Raw genomic sequence first — 17,012 nt, 5'->3', positions numbered from 1 at the left:
CACCTACTTTCATTGTTAAGTTAAAGTATATCAAATCCAAAACGATAAAGCTTTTTAAAACATACCTGTGCACCAGGTCTGGAACAGAAATGTTTTGACAATAACAGTGAATACTATTTTTCGAGAGCGGTTATTCACAGAAACTGGCCAACTGAAGTCTTTTGTTGACCCATGTGAACCCTTTAAATTGATATGCAAGATATTGTTCACACAGAGAAATATTTAAGAATGCAAAATATCTAGCATCAATGTGCTCCAAGTGATTTATGGATAAAAATATTTGACAGGCATGACTTTTACTCATGAATTGTGACCCAATAGGCGTAGTGATTGCCTGCAAGACAGGTTGTGCCATCCTGGAATCCCCGGAATATGCTAATACAAATTGTGACAATTGGTGTCAGAAGTTCGCAATTTAGCTCTGAACTGGGCCTTGAGAAAGCCCCTGCCTACCTGCCAAAGGGGCGAAACACGTGTTGGCTGTTCCTCCTTCAAATATCGCTACTCAATTACTTTCTCAACTTTGGTTTGATCGCTTTATTATTTGATTGGACTACGACTTTGTTGACCTTTGGAACCTATTTTCAACTCTAAGACTGTCATTCAGTATTTGGATTATATACCTATGGAACTGAACTTTTCATTCTGATGCATTAAACAATTATTTAAGCATTGGGCTTACTATTTGTAATTTCTGCAGTGGGAACTCACCTATAACTAATTTAGTACAAATGTGAAGTAGGCTACCATACGCACAATGCTCCTAGTGGCAAAAAGTACAGCATTTTGGGATTAGTATCTGAAATTCACACAGAAACGTATACCTGACACAAACGAAGCCCTTCCTTTGCCATGATGGAGTACAAAATAAGAAGCATGTGTCAGTTCTGGGATCTGTACTGAAATGCCTGCCAGAAAAAAAAAAAAACTTGACATGGCGGTCGAACAGGCCTCGTCATTTTCTGTGAATCAGGTATATAGACACATTCCCACCACATCCATTTTAATCCTCATTGACTTCATAACAATACGAAGCAGCCTCCATGACAAACACTATAAAGCCTTCAGCTTTGTTTCAGAAGCCATATCTTCTTTTTCTTCCTCACGTCTTAATCTTTCACCTTCTATCTATTTGTCATGCTTAGGGATTTCCTGTTTTGTTCTGTCAGCGGAGAGAAGGGTCTTCAAGAGTCCAAGGAAGACTTGGATTTTGGAGACAGGGAGCCTCAGCAACTGTTGCCAGCCTCCTCAACATACTCAAGCTTTCATCACCTTTATTTTGGGAACAGACTACAGGGGGAACACATGTCAGTGCTGCCACCAAGAAGGAAGAGTGACGGAGTGACTTCCTTTATAGCGAGACTTCAGCTATTTCATCACAGATCATCACAGAGAACAGCAAAATGTTATTACTTTTGAAAGACTGATGCTGGGAAGAAAATCTTCCCCTATACTGGCAAGGAGAAGCAGGTCATGCTCATGTGCTTCCACTTCATATACTTTATCCAAATGATCCAGGACAGCAAAAGGGGTTAAGTGTTTGCTTTGTCTGAGGTCTGAATTACAGGCTGTAATTAACAAGGCCGTGGAAGCAGCAGTTCAGAAGGAAACACACAGCTCTAATGTATCATTAGATTCAGATCAGGAGGAGAAAGGGTATTTCCCCCAAGCAAATCCTCAGGCATGCGAGGGGGAATGTTTGCCTCCCCTCAGCTGAGATCTCGAAGTTAAGGAGGGACAAACAAGAAATCCCTTCTGCTTCTGGAGTGACTCTCCACAAGTCAATGAACAGAACAGTATTAAGGAAGTGGAGAGACCCAGAACGATGGCTATGCTAAAAGTCAAATTCAAAATGTACCCAGTGCATGGTGAGAAACTGGGTTTATTTCACACTGTTCAAGTTGATAGAATGCTTCATAACCTGGCAGGACATGTGTGTATAGCTGTTGATGAAATGGTCACAAAGGAATCTGGTGAGCCAGAAAGTAGATTCCACACTAAAACGATTATATACAGCAGCAAATTTGTCAACTGAAACTGGCATGTAAGCTGCTTATCTAGCTAATTCACTGGACCAGGACTTCGTATTTAAATATGGGAATATACAAAATGGTTCTGATTGTTCAGAACTACAGTTGCAACAGAACAAGGTGAATGGCTAGCTGAAGAGGCTTTTGACTCTGAGACTGTAGCATTTATTTCAGGGTCTACAGTAGTAACCATACGAAACCCTTTAGCCAGAGAGTGCACACTGATTTAAGTCAATAGTGTCTATTGCTTCATATGAACTAGAAGACAAGGTTCAAAAAGCATTTGTGAAAATACAGCTTCTGTTTTCATTAAAGGAAAAATATGTTCGAAGGGAGAAGGAACATCTGTCAAAGATTATGCTTCCTATGCTGGCTGTGGCTCTTTAGACTTAAGACTTCTTTAAATAAATTATCTGAGCCTAAGAAGGAAAAATCTCATTACCCCCAGCATGCAGGTGCCTAGGCCCAGCCCCACACTTTGAACGGTCCTTCGTCCAGTCAAGGCATTTCAGGGCCTGGCTCCTCGTCTGAGGCTTTCATGCCTCTCTGCTGCTTCGCTCTCTCCTCCTCTTCAGTTCTCTCTGCCATTCTCTGGGCTCTTCTCCTCCAGTCTTGTGCCGTTCTCTTTCATTTTCATCAATTTTGCCACCTTTTGTGCCTCTTTCTCTCTTTGCTCTCTCTATGCCTTTTTTATTCCCAGTTTTTAGCCTCTCAGGACTGCTTTGTCACATTCTGTGACTTTTCTCCTCCATTGTTTAGCCTCTTTGTGCCACTTTCTCAATTCGCTCTCTGTGTCTTATTTCTCCCACATTTTCAGACTCTCTGTATACCGAAAATGTTGTGCCATAGGTTGCTCCCTGCCATCATTTCTGCAGATGGAGTTCTAAGCTGTTAAGGTGCATTTCCTGCAGCAAACACACGTGTGTACAGTGCCTTAAGGTAAGAACATATAGCCAACAGCACACTATGTGCATGCCCCTGATATTTAGGATTAGGAACCGTGTCTGTGGGTGGTGCATCATCTTTTGAAGGTGTAGCTGTGTGGACAATAGTACAGATGGCCTCCCTAAGACAACCCACCCCATGACGCAGATTGGGTGTATACAGCATGGTGGTGGTCACTCACACTGTAAGGGGCATAACTACTGGAACATCTTGCACCAGATTGAGATGGCATGTGCCTTGTGGGTACACTAAAAGAGAAAGTATCCAGTGCGCCAGGCTTAAGAAGCAGGAGTGTCTCCTGGAACTGTGTGGCCCATGGCCGGAGAGGCTAATCACTGCAGCTTTGCTGAGAACAGCAATGAGTATTGGAGATGCATGTCTCAAAGTCGGCCTTTCACTCCAAGAAAGAATGAGCACTATAGCTGGATGGCCACTGTGAAATCTAGAAATACGGACACTCTACTGTTCTTTATCTCCAATGGGCCTGCCTGAGAAGCCGCCTGTTGGATGGGGTCTATCTTTGTAATGAAGGAGCTAGGCTACGCCCGAGCGAGGCAACGAACGACGTGGAATGACCCCCACCCTAACACATCAGAGCCTCATTTCTTAAATTCCACAACCAGCTGAAGACCTGGTTCTTCACCTAATTTCTGCTGGCCCTAAGTCCACATCTACATGCCAGCTCCAGGGGCTGGATAATCTTCACAGGCTATTAGCTGTGCTGTACAAATCTATGTAACATAACATAACACAGAAGAAATAGACACTATCCTGATGAGTTTCAGAGCCCTTTACCAGAAGGGCCAGTTCAAATTAGCAAATTCAGGACTTTACGGTGCCACTCATCCAAGGATCCTTGGATTCTTACCAGTGTATCCAAAATGTATTGAATATAACTCTCTTCTCTTCCTGTTCAGTCCAGAGCAGCGACTGCTTCAATATCTAGAGATCTTAACAGATAGGAGGTTCTGGGGGGCAGGATTCAGGACTGAATATGCAAGACAGCAATTAATCACTTCATCTCTTTTTTTTATTTTTTTTTATTTTAATTCAACCATCCTTGTGGTGTCAAAAAGGAAAGGAGAAACCAGATTGGATCTGGATCTCAAGCATCTCAATCAATGGATTCCAAATCCGGCATTCAACAAGGAGTCATTGCAAAAAGCAATTTCTTTGATTCATTCTCAGTACTTCTTTGAATCCCAGGACTTACAAGATGCCTAACTGCATGCTCCAATTAGGAAAGACCACCAAAAATCTCTCTGATTTGCTGTGTGGCAGGCATTTTAAATTCCGAGTACTCCCCTTTTGTTCAAAACGACTCCCAGGGCATTTAAGAAGGATTTGATCCCTTTAGAAGGAGTACAACATGAGGAAGGGAAATTGTTGCATCCGTAGTCGGTTCTCTAGTTAAGACATGCTTCATCAAGCCATCTAGTGCTGATCCATGTACAACAGGTTTGCTCTGTTCTACTGTTACATTGATAATTAATAAACAGTTGCAAGTCTGTTTTAAACCCTTCCCAGTCAATGCAATTCATAGATGCAGAATTCCACTCCGTCTTGGTAAGACTGCTATTTCCAGAGCCCGGTGTAATTGTCATATATGCAAGGCTTTTACAGCTACTAAAGATGGAAAAGCTCCACTGAAACAGTGGTTAAAGGTGCAGGGACGCATTTTCTTGAGCGTTTATCTGGTACCCTGGGCAAGGTTTTATATGAAACCTCTACAGAACAATCTATTGACTCCCGGTGTATGACAAAGACAAACACACATTTTAAACAGAATTTCTGTCTAATCTGAGAGTCTCTACAGTGATGGCTTTGAGCAGCTGATCTCAAAAAGGGGGTTCAGTTGGATGCTCCAGCCCAGAGTAAGATCACAGAATATGCTAGCTCTCAAAGTTAGGGGTTCCACATGCATGGGGTTAGGAAGCTCAGGATCAATGGATGATGAAGGAAAAACTGCAATTCTCCAAGTGGAAGGAAGGAGAGGTTTAAAGGTGTTTCTTCAATTATGAAGGGTGTTCTAGTTTTGATCACAGACAATAGTTTCCAAGGCATACCTCAATTGTCAATAAGATAGCAGGGTGAAGATTCTAAAGTCTTTGACACATTAAATCATGCTATAGGCAGAAAGAACAGCTCCCTCAATCAAAGCAGTGCATCTAAGCTTTGAAGAGAATTAAAGTGGGGGACTTTCTAAGCAGAGTCTTCCCCTCACCAGACTCTCTGCGCATCAGTCACAGGGTCTTCAGGAATGTATCCAAGAGACTTGGCTGTCTGTTCTGGATTTGTGTGCCAACGGAGAGGTTCTCGAGGTTCTAGGATTTGCTAGCAAGAGTGTGGATTCTCTGGCAACACCATGACCCAAGGGGCTCCTATATGCATTTTTTCCCTGTCTCTAGTGATCCGCAGGTGCTTTTGAAGAAGGGCCACTACAGTTGATAGTACTACTTCATTGCCCACAACGGAATTGGTTTCGTCTCAAATTTGTCTCTGGTTCCATACCCATTAATTTCTAAGGGTCAAACTTCTCTTTCCCTTTGAATCATGAGTTTAGCAGCCTGGATGCTGAGATGTTAGAAGCACAGAATCTGGGAATTTCTGAGAAGGATGTGGTGGCAAAGAGGAATGGAGGCACACTTATGCTTAAAAATTATTTTCAAATCTATTGTTTCTTTAGCGGTATAAATTTGTATTCACATCTGCCATTGCGGTTTTTAGAATTTCTGTTTAATGGTTTCACATGGGAATGGCCGTTGCAACATTACGGATGGGCAGCCATCAAAACCTTTTGTTCGCCCTGGGAAGGCTTGGAAAATAATGTATTCTTTAGTCCTTAAGTTTCCTATGGAGTCTTGATTCTTAATGCACCTAGAAGAGCTTTCGGTGCCTGCTGGGGAATACTTTTTTTTAGGACACCAGGGAATATGCACACAGAGAACTAGATACAACCAGAGCTTCAGCAGCTGGGGTTCCGTTATTGTATTTGCATAGGTAGCCACCTGGGGACTGCCTTAAACATTGATTGAATGTTATTGTTTGCAAATTACCTAGCTAACCGCAGCCACAGTGGGTCATGCTTTATTATCCTAGTGTACAAAATTCCGATGTTTGATCTTCTCTATGAAAAATCATAGGTGTTGCAGCAAAACTGATGCATGATAATGTTTTGCTGTAATACATTATCGCAACTTATACGAGGTTACTGGTTACATACTCATGCTATTATGAAATAAAGGAGGATTAAAAAGGATGTTGTGGTACTGTTTAGGTTACATAAGATACCCTGCAGTACATAATCCTTATTTCCTTCTTTAGTTAGTAACTTTCTCCCGCCTTCCCTTATACAGTAACAGTATCTCTCTTCTTGAATGCTACAAGAAGTTGCTAAGCCTGATGAATGAACATACAAGGTGAAGGGGCAGGACACATGGAAACAAGTAAACAAGGACAAAAAGACTCAGTGTAATGTAGATTAATATATGTTTTTAATATAAAATTGCATTTTTACTGGGAAAACTGTGGATAAACAGAAATTGAAATATTCATTTAACCACCTCATTTCATTGTGTACTTGCAGGGCTCGAAAAATCCATTTGGGCACACTTGAATTGGCGAGTCTTATTTGATCAGGTCCAGCTATTTTTAATACCTACTGGCCCCTTCGGGCGAGCTGATACTGAACAGGTGTTCTGTTCAGTTGAAAGGTGGAGGGGGGAGGGGGCAATAAAAGATGCCTTTAAATCTTGTTCTTATGTCACATTTGCTCTGTGTCCACAGACAGAGGTCAAAAATCAGTTTTTCTTACAATTAATTTTCCTTCTGACTGCGGAGTTACAGGACTTTGTAAGGTGAACTGTGTGACAAGCTGCTTAGAATGTAAAATAAAAGGATATAGGGTGTCAGGTTTTTCCTAACACACAACATTTAAATGACTAAGTCAACTGAAAAAGCATTTCAAAATATATTTCAGTAGTTGTGAAAGCCCTTTTTCATATTTCTGTGTGATGAAAAAATATTTTAATAGGATGAAAACAAATCAGAATACTTTACATGTTGATGTGCAAAAGATATGTTTTCGGAAACCCAATGTTCACGGATTGTTAATACACTATATAGTTTTATCAGTAAAGCTACAAGTTAGTGGAGAGGTTTTTGGACATTTCTTGGAAAGTTACTGTGTGTACGTTACTGTGTGTAGATGACAATATGTTACCACATCATGGTTTAGTAATATATTTATTAAAAACTGAGAAACACTCCTGTCCTGATGGCAATGTTATGGTAAACTAAAACAAGTCCCAGGTTATGGGGGTGTGGGCTAGATTCTTGTGATGCATGCAGCAATCTTTAGTCTTCTTAATCAAACAAAAGTTTTTTTTTTTTGTACTGCAGAAATGCTGAGCTCACATATTTGAAGGTACAATCATATGTGAGAATTAAGAAAAAGGCGATTCTGTAAACTTTTTGCCTAGGATCACACAATTTGAGACCATTTACGGGTCAAGTACATTACAGTTAGGTCGAATAGATTATTTAAGTTACTCGACCTGCAGGTCTAATAACATTTTCATGATTTTTCGAGCCCTGCTTAGAATCACTTGTATGTGAATGGAGGCAAAATAAGACGTTGCCTCACTACATAACTAACCCAGAATCACACAAAATTTCTAATTTAAGTTGAGAAGTGGTATTTAACTTACAATTGTGTTTTACTGTCACACATTAATTGTTTTTTGGACATAATAACTAGTTGTTTTCCCTAAATTAATAAAGACCAACCACTAGGCCATGGTATTGCGGTGTCAAACACTACTATAGGCTCTTGGTAACATAGATTTGGGAGAAAAATATAGATATTAGGTGATCTCATAAGAAGAGGTGAGAGTACTATACAAGTGTGTTGCTGTATGATTAAGACATGGCTGCAATACAGTTGAGGTGCAGGCATTCACACTATCTATTCAATCTTACTCTGTTTTCTTGTAACATGCAGACATTTGGAACAAATATGGGGTATACCCTAGCTTAATTGTATTGTCTTGTTTTAAGAAAAGCTTAAGTTTCTAGGCTGACACAATTTTGATACAATTTTCAGTAAGTGCATTAAACGTTTTTTGAATAAAGAACAAATCTACTAATGCACTAGGTACTGTTGCTAATGTTAAGTGGCACTTGTATAGCACAAGTTAATTTGGCATCGCAATGCTTTTTGGTAGTCAAGCATGTCAATTGCAAAAGATAACCTTGCAGATTCGGTATTATGGAGGAGTCTGGTAAAACCTGTTTTGTTTACCTCCTCAAAAACACAGAAAATTAGAAATGGAATTCTTTACTGAAGTAAAGTGTTTTCCTACCTACATCAATAATGCCTTCATCACATTTATGAAAACTGATATGCCTTTATGTCATTTTACTGAAGCAGTTATCACAATTTGTTTGCCCACTTTAGTCCTGGTCACTTTACTGATTCAAGTGCTACTACTTACAACCCTTCAAACTAATCTAAGATTCTGGCATGCCTTATCAAGATATTACTTCCATAGTATCACCTCTGTGGTCCAACAAAAGCTGCTTCATGCAGGTGTTGATCCTGCAGCCAAAAATTTTAGATCTGAATGTTCTCAAATGTAGACCCTTTCCAAACATATGATGATCAAAACACACCACCCACTTCTGCTGTACCACATATTGGCTCATAGCACCTACCTTACCCTCTGCAAAGTCTTATTAGTTCTGGACAATTGAATATAAAATCACTACATGGAAAGTTGCACCACGCATTGAAAGAGTAGCTTCTTTAGTACAAAGTTGTTCTTACGCTGTATGTTTCTGAATGTCAACATCATCCTTTAGACTTACAGGAGTCGGGGCCAACCAAGATGGCCGACTAGTCGCACCTCGCCACACTCCCCTGGCCCATTTAAATTTCCTGCATTTCTAACCAGAATCCATGGCCATCTCTGCCCCAGAAACACTGTTCCTTCCTGGGGAAACACTGTCAGCATGTGTGTGATCCCTTGAGGCCCTGGAGTGAAGTGGGGAACCTTTGTGTCAGAGTTCAGGGAGCCTGAATGGCCCTGACCTGGAGGTAAGGAGCAGTCTACCGTGCCATTTCGCACCCCCATGAGACCTTTGTGATCGGGGTTAGTGCGGTAGCTCAATCCCTACGACAGCAACGGCGGAGTGAAGATATGGCCCTCGGTGGGTGGAAGGTCTGTGTCGCCGCCACTGGGTAAAACCTGAGGGCTACAAGGAAGATGTGCCATAGAGGGCGGACGCGCTGCGATGCAGATAGCCTACCCGTTCCACGAACAGTGAGTGCGGCCTGCCTACTCTGAATCAAAAGGGGGACGGAAAACAGCGACAGCAGCGTAACCCTGCAATGAGTCAGAAGGGATGTGAAGATTGTTTACAGCTGTGGGTATGTCCTACCCGGGCTGCGAATGGCGGCTGCAACCTGCATACTCTGAATACAGAGAGGGGGGGCTACAAGCAGCGGCTGTGACAGTGCAACCCTGCAGTGAGATGAGCAGGGTATAAAGTTTGTTTAGAGCCGTTGGGAGAGCTGGCCAGCCCGCATCGAAAACGAGTGAAGATCTGATCTGGAACCCATATAGGGTCATGAGGGATCATGCACCACAAATTGGATGTATGCCTGCACCTTGAGGATCGGGGGTGGTACATATTAACCTCTCAGTGTTGGGCCCACTCCTAAGGCCTTTGGACAGAGCTACAAACTTGTAGAACTGCAAGGTGGGCAAATTTAGCCCATGTCTTTTAAGCCTTTTTAAGAGGACACTGTTTGGCCTCAGCTTCCTACTGTATATGCTGGGGGAAGACACTTTGCACTGCAGGGGGAAGAGACTGTTGTAGCCCAGACATGCCCTGTAAAGACTCCATCAACACCTAACTGACCTAGCTATCAACAAACAGAGAGGCCAGACAGAGATAGGACTGAAAAGTCCTTTTGGTGATCGTACAGGAAAATTAACCTTGTGGCGATTGGAGAGAGTTGGTGGATAGCCCCTGGTATGCTGTGACTGGAGGAGCGAAACGTAGGCCAGTGTTGCAGACCTTGGAATACAAGTCTGCATTTTAGGAGTCGCAGATGCCAGACCTGGAGTGGTGACAAGAGGGGGCCACTTTTTGCATCATGGTGAAGGACAAGACTGCCAGTTCTGGACAATCCAATAGGATTCTCAATTACTTTCAGGCTGTGCAGTTGGGTGATTCACCTGCCAATGGCCTGTTGAGGGCGCTGTTAGATGTAACAGCAGCTATTGATAGAACCCGCGCAGAGTTAGATAAGAAAATTGATTCTGTGGCCCTAATTGTAAATCTTCCATGCGTGGGTCTTTGAAAAGTAACAGATCACGTTACAGTCATGGAGAATAATGTGAGGGCCTTGTAGACGGGAAACAGCCTTAAGGCCGACTCCCGAACAACGAAGTCCTGGTTAACGAAAGAGGAACAATGATTTAGTTAACCACGACTTTGTGGTTTTGTGCCTTAACCACGCATGTGCTGAACAACGCACATGCATGGTTAAGGCACAAACAAGGGAGTCAGCTGAGGAGACGATGCGACGAAGCGGGGTGGTCGGGTTTTAGGTTTAGGGCCGGGGGTGGGGGTCGGGGTATTTTCTGGTTTAGGGGCGGGGTGGGGTCGGGGTTTTAGGTTTAGGGCTGGGGGGAGGGGGGAGGGGTATTTTCTGGTTTAGGGGCGGGGGTGGGGGGTTGGGGTTTTAGGGGTGGGTTGGGGGGGTTTAGGTGCAGGGTGGGAGGCTTGGAGTAGTTTTAGGGGTGGGGGTACTTTGGGTTTCAGGGATGGGGTGGGGGTTTGGGGTTTTAGGGGTGGGTTGGGGGGGTCGGGTAATTTTAGAGGCGGGGTGGGGGTTGGGGGGTTTAGGTTTAGGGGCAGGGTGGGAGCTCAGAGTAGTTTTAGGGGTGGGGGTACTTTAGGTTTCAGGGATGGGGTTGGGGTTGTTTTAGGTTTTGGGGATAGGGTGGGGGTCAGTTTTATGAGGGGGGAGGGGTAGTTTTAGGGGCAAGGGTGGAGGGTTGGTGTGGTTTTGGGGGGTGGGGTCGTGGTAATTTTTAGGGGTGGGGGCAGGGGGGACGCATGCAGGAACAATGGATGCCTATCACTAATGCCTTTACCAGGAATGCCTTTACAACGAAAAATCGTTGTTAAGGCATTCGTTGTTAAGGCATTCGTGGTAAAGGCATTCGTGGTAAAGGCATTCGTGGTAAAGGCATTCGTGGTAAAGGCATTCGTGGTAAAGGCATTCGTGGTAAAGGCATTAGTGGTAACAACGAGGTCGTTGTTCCGACCTCGTTGTTCAGGCATTCGTTGTTCCGGCAGGCGTCGTTCCAACATACATCCCTTGTAGACAGATGGGAAGGGGCTGGAAGAAACTGTTTCCTATCTGGAGCGGCTTGCCATGCACCTGGAGGAGTACATCGAAGATGTGGAGGGGCGATCCTGACGAAATGACCTTCATTTTGTGTGATTTCCAGAGAGAGTGGAAAACAATTGGCAGAACTATTCCTGGAGGTCTGGCTCCCTCCTTCCCCAGCGACTTTCCACATTTTTTATGATTGAACAAGCACATCGGGCATTGGTATACCCCTACCTACACGGGCATGCCACCACCTGCTATCATCTTCCGCCTCATCAATTTTAGGAAGCAAAATTCCAGCACAGGAACAATGCCCCCCCTGAATTAGAAGGTCATGCAATGTCCATATTCCGCCCGATTACATCCACAAGGACCAAGAGCAGAAGAAATACTTTCTAGAGGTGAAGAAGCGACAGAGCCCTCAACCTGTGAGGCAGTTAGATTTTTCCTGCGAAACTGAGGGTGGTTTGCGAGGGGAAGACCTTCTTGTTCTTCACGTCCAAACAGGCAAGTGAATGGTTGGACTCTCTCCCTAGTGTTCAGGGCCGATGTTCTACACAACACGATGGAGAGGACGCAACAACACTCCAAAAAAAAAAAAAAAAACAATGGAAGCACAATTTGAACATGAACACAACCTCTCAGCAGCCAATGATAGAATTGTGGTCTGTTCTGATGCCCCTCTTGGGGTGGAAGGGGACCAGTTGAGCTCATGTGATAGTTTCCAATGTCGTAGAAGTGATCCAGACTCAGGAAGTGACAGTACTACCATGGACCCCACATAATGAACAAACGTGAATTTATAAGTATTGTGCAGGTGAGAATGAAGAACTTGTGAGATAAAGAAGACATAAGACCCTCTGGGATCTCTCCAGAAATAGTGATTCGTGCAGACTAAGGGGGAGGGGGAGGCTGAGATGAACTATCTGTATATCCTATTAGAGACTTTATATGTACTAATGCTCCTTAAGTTCATATTTAATACTATTACAAGAGTTGGGAAATGCTTGCACACAACTGTTTTAAAAAATAATCTTTTGGGGCCGACAGAGAAGACAGCGAAACAAAGGGGTCTGAATGCCCGGATGCTGCTTGAGGATATCTGTGCATTGCCCGCAGTGTTTCGACCTCTAGCACAGCCTTAAGTAATTGGGCTTCGAACCTGTTTTAAGGCTGCATGCGTCTATGGGGATGGGGCTGGAGGTGCCAGTTGATGTTCTGCCTAGTTTTGGCCTGGGCAAGTTTGCACTACTGCCCAAGGGGTGGGGGATGGGGGGGGGGGGATTTGGGACAATGTACTGGGTTTTGAAGTTTTAGAGCTTTGCTCTCCTCCTAAACAGGTCCAGTGTTTTGTATTATGAATGTCTGGTGTTCTAGAAAAGGTTGGCCTTGGTGGGATGGGGAGCGGCTTAACTCAATGTTATCTGGAGAGGACGGTTGATGGGTTTAAGACTATGATGTGGAATGTAAGAGGACTGGGTAGCCTGAAGAACTGTTGTCGAGTTTATGCTTATCTGAAACATTGTTGAGTGTCCCCTAATGTTGACAGCGGTACATATTATCGGGAAGTCATGATGGTAGCGACACCCTACTTAGCAGTAGATACTCTCACGGCGGAGAAGGTAACTGTGTTTTAGATGGATCACTGCACCAGCCCCCACCGTGGACACACACACACACAAAGCCCAATATGACACAGGCACTCCTTGATATGATGCAGGGTCTGCAACTCACCGATGTTTGGAGGGACAGACACCCAAATACCAGACTATACTCATGTTACATGACCACAACTGGCACCTATAGTAGGCTAGATTATTGTTTACTAACACCCACTGTAGCACAGGATGCAAATGACATCTCCTATTTGGCCTACTATCTATCTGACTACTATACGGTTCTGCTGAGCTTACGTAGGGCATATGACTGGCCTGTGATTCCGCTCTGGTGCCTGAGGTTGGAGAACCTTACTGACCCCACCCCTTCACAATGGTGGTGGGAAAGGAGTTATCACACTGTTTCACAGAAAACTGGGGGAGTGCATGGAACAGAACCCTTGAATGGGAAGCAATGTAGGTGGTTGTCAGAGGCATTTGCCTCAAGATGACATATGGCATTAAGACACAACTGGAGCGGACCTGGGCCATCAGGAAAGACATCCAAGTATGCTTGAGCAACAACTCACAACTAGCCGTCTAAAGTCTTGGAATGGGGGCAAACGAGTAAAGAACTACTAGATGACTGATACAGGATTGGTGCAGGCTGGAAAAACGTACATAAACGGCCTACTGCCAGAGACTGCATGCCAAGGGGGGCAGAACGGGAGCGATATTAGACCGTTTACTGAAACAACAGGAAGGCTGACATCCAATACTGATTCTGCAGCATCCAAATGGATACTTAGGCTATTCCCAGGCCTCTATTAACAGCATTTTTTCAGGCTCAACTCAGAAAACTATACAAGGATAATGGGGAGGATACACATGGTTGAGACCTCACTTTTTGTAGAAAATTAACTTGCCTGCGCTCCGACAAATTTGGGAAAGGGGAGGCATTGAGATTTTCGATACAGAGCTCTTCTATATAGTGGCACATCTGCAACATGCCAGCCACTGGATGGATCTCAATAATAACTGGGAGAAACAGCTGTTGAAAGGCTCCCATGGGAAACCAGCCCTTACCCACTATACTTATATTGGGGGGAGGGGTTGTGTCACCGGATACACCATACGCAGTGGGGTAGATGTACCAGGATTTCGGAAGAGGCGGTCAAGAGGGTATGACAGCGTGCACCATATGCCCAAGACATGTCAATCTGGGACTTACAAGCAGTCGCACAGATTGCTGATGTGACGTTGGTACAAACAAATGGAGGGAGGACGGATTTGATGTGCTTGGTGATCTATACCTTGGGGTTCCGGGGTGATTCATAACCCGAGAGGATGCTTTTGACTCCTTATGCTTAGATATGGGACAATATTTACAGTACATTAAGTTATCCGCAACAGGCCGAGAAATGTGGCCTTGTGTTACGGACGAACCAGAGCCTTCCGATACATTGACAGCACTTCTGTCTCTTGGGGGTGGATGCAGGCTGATACCCCAAGTGTACCGGGCACTTTGTGAAGATAGACCGAAGCTGACACCAAAGGCGTGTGCCAAATGGAGGAGAGTTCTGGGTGAACCCCTATCGGGCCAACATTGGAAGAAAATTCATGCAGGGGTACAATTGGTCATTTCAAATGCCCGGTTTAAATTAATCCAATACAATTTTATCCACCAAACCTTGCTCTCACCAAAAATGCTACATTACATATACGAACACAGACCAAATGGGTGCAGTAGATGAGGAATCCCTGCAGCAGACTTTATTCTTGTGGTGTGGAACTGCCTGTCCCTAGTACCGTACTGGATAAAGGTGGTGGAAGCCTTAATGTTGCAACGGGGTTTCTGAGGCAGTGTGCCCCCTGAGTTGTGGAACCAGGGCTTTGACTCAGTATTTTGGAGGAAAGTCAAAACACTGGAGAATGATTGTTACCTCATTAATAAGGATAATGAGACCAAAGGGGGGGGAGGGAGGATGTTGGGAAATGCTCTTTACTTTTGTTGACTGTCAACATTCCTTCCATTAAATCGGAGTAGGCAAGCCTGTGGACGATTCTACTATGTTAGCTTTTTGTGAAAACCAATAAAGAATATATTTAAAAATCATGGAAGAGTCCACTGGAGTGCCTGGAAAACGGGGCACACTTACTCCTCAATGGGATGGTTAGGAAGGAGTAATGAGGGGCTTAGGAGAGTTATATTGTTGGATATACTAATACATACACCCCCCATACAATAGAGTACGACCACTGTTATTGGCATACTTCCCATAATTTCAACAAATGGTACACCTTAATAAAACAGGTCTAGTATTTCAAGGAAAGAGTGATATAGACAAATTGATACAATATTATGAAATACAGTTGAAGCATTATTAAACAGCAAGATAATGCATTATAAAGCTATAGACCAATAAAGAAAAACTATATGGGAAAGAACCTTAGTAATATTGCAATTTGTAGTTTGTGTTTTATGGAAAAGGGGAAAGGAAAGGGAAGAAGAGAAAAGGAAGGGAAGGTAGAGAAAAATACAATAAAGGGAATAATAAAGATATACAGCCTTTAAAAAAAGCTTTAGACTTACACACTAGAAGTGATTGTGTAGTGCAAGACATATGATGGGAACATTGAAAAACTGCTACTTAAGGAACAAACTAACAAGAATGTAGAGAGACATTGCATTGCTAAATTGTTTTAGATTAATATAGTTTGATGATGTTTGTACAGAATGCCATTCAGAAACAAGTTTAATTATCTGCAAAACTATTTTAAAAACCTAAACCTGTCTTTAATATTCAGTCAATATTTGCAGTGAAATATTTCCAGGATTCTCTATTTGAAACAGCAAATTTGAGGGCAGACATGAGTGGTATTGGGAGATAGTTTGCAGCGCTGTTGACGCAGCACTGGGCTTGTGATTTTTGTAAGTGCCCTGTCTGTTCATGCTACTAAGTTGTTAAAATTTTATTTTCAAGAGCCCTGACCTACTTGTGTGAGCCAGATCACTTGTCTACTTTGAACCAACACAAAGAACTGTAGTGAACATATGATAATGTGTCTTCATGATGTTATAATGGCTACTGGCCAACAAGATTACAAAACACATGCAACACTTTACTGCCTTAAAAACCCACCCCTAAGTTTGACTTGCAGTTGTGATCTGCCCAATGTCAAAGGTATATGCTTTTGTATGTAGCCAATGAAAAGAACAGAGGAAGTTTACAAATGCACGCTAATTAGAATCCTTACCCTGGTGCTTAGCTCCAGTGCTTCTGTCATCCTGAAGACTTTCGGCTTCACTTCCAGTTGCATCATCTTTAGTAGGAGGGGAATGACTGAAAGGAGGTGGCGTAGACAATCTCTGAGACTGCTGAATAGGACTTGGTTGCTTTTTTGGTGTGGGTGATGTGACCTGCTTCTGTACTGGAGATTGATTTTCAGTCAGCAGAGCATTCACGGACTGCACAGGAAAGGGCAATTATTTTGTTGTAAAACAAACATTGGTTTCATTCTTAGTGAGTTTAAATCTCAAGGGAATCTCAAGACAAAACAATTTGGGCTCCTGCACTTGGTACAGCAATGACTAAAACACATTAGCGTCAAATGTCTTAATGGAAGAACATACACAGAGAATTAATGCTTTGTACCCAGTCAATTCCCATGTTCACCTAGCTTGATACTTTTGAAGTGAAAAAATAGAATTACTTATTTTTTGTTCTCCTGATGATTACCTGTCTCCAGATTCACCACCGTCAATGTCACTGGAGCAGGATCAAGACTGATTTGCATGTAGCTGGATCCAAACTCAGGTGGCATAGTGTGCAAAATAACAATGGATTGGGATCTGGCTCCAAATAATTACCACTGGCTGATATCAATGCAAGCATTACATCAATCACTTTTTGTATACCTTAGTATGTCACCCTAAGTGGGAAGAGTATGCCCTGACGTGGGCCCTGTGCACACTGTGTTACTGGAACAAAGCTATACTCAGTTGATGAGCACAAGACAAGGGCAAAAACT

General features: G+C 43.2%; 1 protein-coding gene across 1 annotated transcript in view; it reads right to left on the bottom strand.

Annotated features, from left to right (window-relative positions):
- The window catches only part of CEP120 (centrosomal protein 120), a 213,701-nt gene that overhangs the window by 127,325 nt on the left and 69,364 nt on the right, over positions 1-17,012 (bottom strand). Inside the window, exon 8 of the mRNA XM_069226908.1 lies at positions 16,239-16,449. Coding sequence (XP_069083009.1) covers positions 16,239-16,449 — 211 coding nt within the window. The remainder of the gene's footprint in view (positions 1-16,238; positions 16,450-17,012) is intronic.

The sequence above is a fragment of the Pleurodeles waltl genome, chromosome 1_1 (assembly GCF_031143425.1).
Source record: "Pleurodeles waltl isolate 20211129_DDA chromosome 1_1, aPleWal1.hap1.20221129, whole genome shotgun sequence".
Lineage (NCBI taxonomy): Eukaryota > Metazoa > Chordata > Amphibia > Caudata > Salamandridae > Pleurodeles > Pleurodeles waltl.
Note: the sequence above shows the minus strand (reverse complement) of the source record. Positions and strands in the feature narration are given on the sequence as shown.